Raw genomic sequence first — 8,691 nt, 5'->3', positions numbered from 1 at the left:
ATGGCAGAACCTCGAGCTAGCTGCAGTAGAGACCCCTCATTTTCTCCTCCCACAAATGAGAAGGGTTTTTAAAGGTCTGCCGTTCCTTGCTTTAATGAGTATGTTTAGAAAAGCAGTGTAAGAGAAATTTGTTAAGAACTGGTCCCACCCTGGCTAGCAGCTCCTCTGAAGATGTTCATTCAAACTGTCTCTTTCAACTACATTCAAGTGTAACCCTATTAAAGCTTAAAGCTACATCTTTTTTGTTTTGTTTTGTTTGTTTTTCGAAATACAGTTTCTCTCTGTAGCCCTGGCTGTCCTAGAACTCACTCTGTAGACCAGGCTGGCCTCAGACTCAGAAATCCGCCTGCCTCTACCTCCCAAGTGCTGGGATTAAAGGTGTGCACCACCACTGTCCCGCTTAAAGCTAGATCTTAAATGTTTTTTTTTTTCTCCATTTTTTGAGACATTGTCCTAATGTAGTAAAGGCCATAGCAGCTCTCTCTCTCTCTCTCTCTCTCTCTCTCTCTCTCTCTGTGTGTGTGTGTGTGTGTGTGTGTGTGTGAATGTAATCTATTTATTTGTATTGCATAGGCTTGGATTTCTGTACATGTGCCTGTGCAGGTGAGCGCAGAGGCAAATGGCAGAAGACAGCAATCAGTGTCCTACCCTATTCTTCTCTACCTTATCCCTCCAAGGCATAGTTTCAACGTGGACCTACAGCTTGTATTTTTCAGCTAGGCTGGCAGCCTTAAAGCCCCAGCAATCCTTCTGTTCTATCTCAGTATCAGTGGGGTTACAGGTGTTTTGAGGCCATACCTAGCTTGTTACCTGGCTCTTCCGAGCTGGGCAACACGCTTGCTTATGTCTGGAGACAGCACTTTATCCCAAGCCCCTTCAAAAAATTTTTTTCAATTCTTCAAGACAGAGTTTCTCTGTGTAGCTCTGGCTATCCTGGAACTCACTCTGTAGACCAGGCTGGCCTCAAACTCAGAGATCTGCCTGCCTCTGCCCCCAAGTGCTGGGATTAAAGGAGTGCGCCACCACCGCCCGTTATTCATTCCTTGATTGACTGTCCTGGAACTTGCTCTGTAGACCAGGCTGGCTTCAGATTCATGATCCCCTGGCCTCTGCCTCCTAAGTACTAGAATTTAAAAGTACACTACCCAGTGGCCCAATTTCTATAATTGATCATTTGAATCTTACCATGGAAACATACTCCTTATTATCTGCAGTTGTCATGGCCTAGTAGTTCTTCCTCCTTAAAAAGAATTAATAATCCCTTGCAATTGACTCTGCTTTGCTTTTGAAACAGCACGTCACTATATATACCTGACTGGCCTCTAACTTCAGAGTTTTACTTGCCACTGACTGCTCTGTGGAGTGCTGGGATTGAAAGCATGCACCACCACCCCTAGGACAAAAATTATCACTGAAAAGGATCGCTGGTTCTGTCCTTGGTATTTTCTGCTTTTTGATTTGTTGATTCTAAATTTTTTTTATTGAAGATAATTTTTTTTTCATGATATATTCTGATCACAGTTTCTCTTCCCTCAACTCTCAGATCCTCTCTGCCCACCCCACTCTCCACGTTTTGGAGTTTACCAACGACATCCTCCAATTTAATTATAATTATCTGAAATTGTAGCATGTGCATCTGTGTTGTTGCTGTTATTGCGGGTCAAACTCAGAGCCTTGGGCAAGCCACCTAAGTACTATATTTCTAAGCTACAGTTCCAGTGGCAGATACCTGCACAGTCTATTACTTACTTTGACCACTCTGTTTTTTTCTTTATAGTTATTCTTCTCTGATATACTGCATCCTGACCACAGTTTCCCTCCCTCCTCTCCTCCCAGTCCCCCTCTCCAGATCCACTCCTCAGTTTCCCTTCAGAAAACGGCAAGCATCCCAGAGATATCAACCAAACATGGCATATCAGGTTGTAATCAGACTAGCCACCTTCCCTTGCATTAAGGTTGAACAAGGCAACCCAATAGGAGGAAAGGAGTCCTAAAAGCAGGCAAAACAACAACAACAAAAAAGTCAGAGACAGCCCCTGTTCCCACTGTTAGGAATCCCACAAGAACACCAAGCTACATAATATATACTGAGAACCTAGGTCAGACCCAAACAAGGTTCCTAATTGTCTGTTCAGTCTTGGGAACCCCTATTCCTAGCTATATACAATTTTTTTTAAAGGCCGAGTCTTGCTATGTATCCCTGGATAGCTTGGAATTCAGCTTATAGTCTAGGCTGGTAGGCTGGCTTCAAACTTGCTGGCCATCTTGCTTCTGCATCCAGAGGTCTGACATTACAGATGCACTCCATCGTGTCCATCTCTTTCATCTCATAGACCTCATAGTTTCTGCGCAACTGGAGGCTCGCTAGCTGGCATACAATGGGTCTCAATAAACTCATAATCAGAAATAGATGGTGGGGTGGGCTAACGGACAAGCCACCCTTACATAACAGCTTGTGCATCCCATCAGAATGAACTCTTTCCTTTTGCTTCAGACTCTATTTTGGCTTTGTTCTGGCCTGTCATTCAGTAAGTTCTAATAGTGTTATCTTTATTTTTAAATGTTGATTTCTTTATTGTTTGGGTTTTGTTTGTTTGTTTTGAAACAAGGTCTATAGCCTGGGTTGGCCTAAACTCATTGTATAGTACAGAAATGCTCACTCCCTAGTGCAAGCCACTTTTCCAGCCCCCAGCCCTCCCATTGCTGGGACTATAAGCATGAACTACCATGTGTCCATGTAGTTGCTGGAAAGGTACAGAGGCGACACTGAAGTGAGCTCAAAAGGTGAATTTTAAAAGTTGTGTGCACCTTCCTAGACTGTAGAAACAAAGGATGGGGTGCTGGTAGGAACTAGATACTTAAAGGGCCTTATGGTGCTGGGACTTAACTTTTGATTTGAGACAATCTTGCTAATGTAACCCAGGCTATCCTCAAACTTGTGACAATCTTTTTGCCTCAGCCTCCTGAGTGCTGGGATTATAGGCATGCATCAGCATATGCATGTTATGGGGCTCTAAGTCTGCCCTGCAGGTAGAAATGCTCTGAATGCCAAGGCTAGTCTGTGACAGCCAAAAGACACTGGCAAGGAGAACCCGCTGCCACTCATGAGTGTATAAGAGCTAGAACATGAGAACGACATCCCACCCTCCCCTTGCTATAGTGTCTGTCTGTCTGTCTGACTGACTGTCTGGTGTGAGTGATTCTTTGGCAAGGAGTCTAAGCAATGTGATTTCAGGAGTTCAGGTCAGCCAGAACTACACAGAGAAAACCTGTCTTGAAAACACAGGGTCTCACTATGCAACACTGGGTAACCTGGAACTTGCTCTGTAGACCCCAACTGGCCTCAAACTCACAGAGATCCACCTGCTTCTGCCTGAATGCTGGGATCAAAGGTGTGGGCCATTACTCAGACCCAGATCTCATTTTTAAAAAAGAGCCGGATGCAACAGCATATATCTATAATTCCAGCACCCTCGCAGGAAGATGGGAGGCAGAGGCAGAGTCTGTGGGAAGCATTTGGGCCAGCTAGATCAGCAGAGCAACAGAAACAAAAAGATCCTGCCTTGGCAAGGTGGGAGCTGAGAACAGACTTCTAAAAATTGTCCTCTGACTTCAATCTGAATGCCACAGCATGTAGGCACCTCACCCTGCTCTTTCACACACATAGTACTAATAATAAAATGAATTTTTTGGGCTGGCGAGATGGCCCAGCTTGTAAGAGCACCAACTGCTCAAAGGTCCTGAGTTCAAATCCCAGCAACCACATAGTGGCTCACAACCACCCGACATGAGATCTGATGCCCTCTTCTGGTGTGTCTGAAGACAGCAACAGTGTACTTATGTATAATAATAAATAAATCTTTAAAAAAAATAAATTTTTTAAAAAAAGTAAAAATGAAAAAGTTAAGTAAAATATAGGGTGTCATTTAGTGGTAGAGTAAGTAAATCTGGTCTACAGAACAAGTTCCAGGACAGCCAGGGGTACACAGAAAAATCTGGACATAGAACTCAAATAGTTTGACTGGCATGGCAAATGCTTGTACCCACTGAGTCATCTTGATGCCTTTCATTTTCTTTGCGAGAACAGTAGAAATGTATTATCATTTATGTATTTAAAGTGCTTTTTCTGCAGGTATACCTGCATATCAGAAGAGGGCACCAGATCCCATTACAGATGGTTGTGAGCCACCATGTTGTTGCTGGGAATTAAACTCAGGGCCTCTGGAAGAGCAGTCAGTGCTATTAACTGCTGAGCCATCTCTCTAACCCCAAAAATGTATTAAGAAATGGTTTTAGTGTATGTTGAAAGAAGTGTTCGTGGACGGGGAGGGGTACTTAGGAAAAGGTAATTAATAAAGAAAGGTTCAGGTTTCCAAGTAGAGACTCGGGGTTGGAGACAGGATCTGTGTAGCCCAGGTTGGCCTCGAATGCTTTGAAATCCTCCTGCCTCAATCTTCCAAGTACTGGAATTATGCATGTAAGTTACTAGGCACGATTTGGTAAGGTTTTGTTGTTTTCCTTTGATGTAGGGTATTGTTATGTAGCCCAAGTTGACTACAAACTCACAGTCCTGCCTTTGCCTTCTGACTGCTAGGATTGTACACCCGGCTGTACAGTCTTTCTTCTGTTAATGGTTGTGTATCCCTAGATGACAGTACTATACCGCTGATAGCTTGAGCTCAGGAGATCCAGGCCAGCCCAGGTAACATAACAAGACCTCGCCACAAAAACAAGACTAAAACTTAACAAAACCCACACAGATCTAATTCACTCCTCTACGCGGAACTTAGCATATCACGGAATATTTGATCCCACTGAGGGCACCGGCACTTTCAGGCACTAACACACATAGTTCTGGCCAGGGGGTGAGATTAGTTAGATTTCTGGGCCCCGGCTGTTGATTCCCCACTAGTGAGCTCCTTCAACTCAGCCACAAACATTTGAACAGCAACGAGATAGTTGACGCAAGGTGCAAGCAGAGACCCGCCAGGCCCATGGGGGCGCCCTTCTTCTTGGGGAAGCGGAAGGGCAGTGGTGCCCTCTAGCGGCTGGAGTGTAGGCGTGGAAAGTTCCAGAGCGTCCGTTGCGCAGCAGGGTGACTGGAAGCCCTTCCGAGCGAGGCCTTGTCCTAGGTACCTTGAATCGAAGGTCCGAACCCATTGTCGCCCTCTGCCCTATCCCTGCCCTTCTCAGGCTCTTGTGACCAAGACGGAGCAACATGCAGCCCGCGGGTCTTGAAGGTCCACGCGCGCTCGGCCTGCGGCCCCTGGGGCCCTGGCTGTCCCTGCTGGGGGTGCTGCTTCTAGTTCCGTCTTTGTGGGTAACCTGCACCCCAACTACTCCGAGCCCCTCCAGTGCTCCCACCACACCAGGAGCCTCCAGTGACATGACCACTCCTCATGACACGGCCACGTCAGGCGTGACCCGTGACCCTCACCTTCGAGAGCAAGCACTGGCCCTGATGCGAGATTTCCCACTTGTGGATGGGTGCGTATGTGCGGGTGTGAGGCACTGGGGGCTAAGTTATACTATGGAGGAGCACCCCTCCCCTCACACCTTCCCTTTTGCCGTACACGGGTACCCCCTCTCCCTTTGGCCCCATTGTCTATGGACCTGTCCTGGTCTGGAGGCCATGTTCTCACACTGACCACAACATCTCCAGCCACAACGACCTACCTCTGCTCCTGAGAGAACTTTTCCAGAACAAGCTGCAGGATGTGAATCTGCACAATTTCACCCGTGGCCAGACCAACCTGAAGAGGCTCAGGGACGGCCTTGTGGGTGCCCAGGTAAGGTAGTGCCAGAATGATGGGAATGTTGGGGCCACTGAAACCTGAGTAGGCCAGGCTTTTAATAACTTAAGTATTTGGAGCATGTTGTACACCATCATGCAAGAGTATATAAAGACTTTGAAGGCCAACACAGAAGAGCTACTTAGACATTCACTCAGGTTTTAGTGGAAATACATATAAAATAATCAGAAAATCCCTTGTGTGTGTGTGCTGGGGGGTTGCTATCCACAAAGGATATGGTAACATTGCCTGGGACATTCACATAGGATCAAGGACAAATAGCAGCTATGTGTCATTCATCCCCAGCATGTTCACGGACTGCCAGGGTGTCCTAGAACTCACTCTGTAGACCAGGCTGGCCTTGGACTCAGAAATCTGCCTGCCTCTGCCTCCCAAATGCTGGGACTAAAGGTGTGCGCCACCTCTGCCGGGCTACTGCCAGGTTTAATTATCAAGAGGGTACTGTGAAGAGCCATTGATTTAAATGGGTGCTGTAGGAACTGAGGCAGGAAAGGCAGGCCTAAGGCTTTGAAGACCATATTGGTCTCACTGTGGACCTCTGGACCTACTCCTAGTTCTGGTCAGCCTACATCCCATGCCAAACCCAGGATCGGGATGCTGTGCGCCTAGCCCTGGAGCAGATTGACCTCATTCGACGCATGTGTTCTACTTACCCTGAACTGGAGCTTGTAACCTCAGCTGATGGTGAGCCAGGAGCGAGCTTGGGATTGATTGGCTCCAGTCATTCTTTTCTTGGGATACGATCATTTGACTCACCCCCACCGTCCCCCCCACTTCCACCCTGTTTCTAGGTCTGAATAACACTCAGAAGCTGGCCTGTCTCATTGGGGTAGAGGGTGGTCACTCACTGGACACCAGCCTCGCTGTGTTGCGCAGTTTCTACGAGCTAGGAGTGCGCTACCTGACTCTTACCTTCACCTGCAGCACACCCTGGTGAGCACAGTGCCTGGCCGGGGTGGCCTGTCGGATGTGTGATGAGAGAATGATGTGAGGCCCTTCCCCACAGGGGCCTGACAAAAGCGAAGTTAAAGTGACCCACTGGGGGAGGTTGGACCCCTCAAAGGTCCCTCACACTTCCAGAAAGTAGCTGGGCCTGGTCTTCATCTGTTCTAGATACAGGATGGAAAAACAGAGGCCCCAGTCAGGGATAGCCAAGCGAAAGCCAGCCAAGCTTTGCTTTCTCTTGTCTCTCTTGCAGGGCAGAAAGTGCCACGAAATTCAGACACCATTTCTACACCAACGTCAGTGGGTTGACAAGCTTTGGTGAGGTGCGGACGAGTGTGTGTACCCTACCTATCCTCTGCCCTCTGTGTGTACCCTATCCTCTGCCCTCTGTGTGTACCCTATCCTCTGCCCTCTGTGTGTACCCTATCCTCTGCCCTCTGTGTGTACCCTATCCTCTGCCCTCTGTGTCTCCTAGAGATACCTGAACACATCTTTGCTCCCTGACACACTCTGCTCCCTCCCAAACCCGAATGTCCCTGCAGAAAGTAGTGGAAGAAATGAATCGTCTGGGCATGATGATAGACTTGTCTCACGCCTCGGACACCTTAGTGAAGCAGACCCTGGAGGTGTCTCGGGCTCCTGTGATCTTCTCACACTCAGCGGCTAGATCGGTGTGTGACAATTTGCTGAATGTTCCTGATGACATACTGCAGCTTCTGGTAAGTGGAGTAGCCACCCGGGGCCCTCAAACCCAGGACTACATACACATTATCTGGAGCAGCATCTCTCAACCCCTTCAGCAAGTCTCTGTCTCCAAAAATATTTACATTATGACTTATAACAGTAGCAAAATTATGCTACTTCATGCTATTGCATGAAGTAGTAATGAAAATAATTTTATGGTTGGGAGCCATCACAACATTAGGAACTGTATTAAAGGGTTGAAAAGCACTAGGAAGGTTGAGAATGACCTATACAGAGAAACCCTGTCTCGAAAAAACAAAAACAAAAACAAAAGAAAGTTTCTATCCCCCTCCCCACACAGATAGGTTTTCTCTATGTAGACCTGGGTATCCCGAAACTTCACCTGTCGACCAGGATGGCCTTGAACTCTCAAGTGTTAGGATTAGGACTTGTCTATGCCTTAAAGCCAGGCATAGTGACACATGCCTATAATTCAAACACTTGAGAGGTTAAGGCAGGAAGGTCATGCTCCTGCCTCATGAGGCAGGAAGTTGAGGCTAGCCTGGGCTACTTAGCAAGGTCTGTTTCAAAATTCCAAAAGGGATGCAAAGAGGACAATTACTGTGTGTGTGTTTGAGGTAGGACATCTTGCATAAATCAGCCTGACCTGGCTTTCATAATACTTCTGCCTCAGCCTCCCAAGAGCTGGGCCTACAGGCGTGCGCCACCATGTCTGGGAGGAGATTCTTTGTTTTTGTTTTTGTTTTTGTTTTTTTGAGACAGGCTTTCTCTGTGTAGCCTTGGCTGTCCTGGAACTCACTCTGTAGACCAGGCTGGCCTCGAACTCAGAAATCCGCCTGCCTCTGCCTCCCAAGTGCTGGGATTAAAGGCGTGTGCCACCACCGCCCGGCTGGGAGGAGATTCTTGATCCTGAGTATCAGGCTGGCTCACCCAGCCCAAATCAGTTTCTCCCAGGGACTTCCAAACCACAGGAGAAAAAGTTCTTGCAGCACCTGCAGGATTGCTGTCCTGCGAGGCTTCCCACAGCAAGGGAAGCCAGCACCCTGGCAGTCCAGAAGGTCTAGACTGACTGCCCCTTTTGTTTGTCCCTGTAGAAGAAGAACGGTGGCATTGTGATGGTGACACTGTCCATGGGGGTGCTACAGTGCAGTCTGTTTGCTAATGTGTCCACTGTAGCAGGTACGTCTTGCTTCAGCTTTTCTTAATTAAAATATATATATATATATAT

The 8,691-nt window shown here is 47.4% G+C and overlaps 1 protein-coding gene across 1 annotated transcript in view; it reads left to right on the top strand.

Annotated features, from left to right (window-relative positions):
- The first annotated feature begins 4,994 nt into the window (after positions 1–4,994).
- Positions 4,995–8,691, top strand: part of LOC116068029 (dipeptidase 3) — a 6,478-nt gene continuing 2,781 nt past the window's right edge. Inside the window, exons 1-7 of the mRNA XM_031337119.1 lie at positions 4,995–5,487; positions 5,663–5,789; positions 6,368–6,497; positions 6,605–6,746; positions 7,012–7,081; positions 7,301–7,477; positions 8,558–8,642. Coding sequence (XP_031192979.1) covers positions 5,219–5,487; positions 5,663–5,789; positions 6,368–6,497; positions 6,605–6,746; positions 7,012–7,081; positions 7,301–7,477; positions 8,558–8,642 — 1,000 coding nt within the window. The 5' untranslated portion in view covers positions 4,995–5,218. The remainder of the gene's footprint in view (positions 5,488–5,662; positions 5,790–6,367; positions 6,498–6,604; positions 6,747–7,011; positions 7,082–7,300; positions 7,478–8,557; positions 8,643–8,691) is intronic.

Source organism: Mastomys coucha, unplaced genomic scaffold (assembly GCF_008632895.1).
Source record: "Mastomys coucha isolate ucsf_1 unplaced genomic scaffold, UCSF_Mcou_1 pScaffold22, whole genome shotgun sequence".
Classification (NCBI taxonomy): domain Eukaryota; kingdom Metazoa; phylum Chordata; class Mammalia; order Rodentia; family Muridae; genus Mastomys; species Mastomys coucha.
The sequence above is the reverse complement of the archived record's forward strand: the minus strand, read 5'-3'. Positions and strand labels throughout refer to the sequence as shown.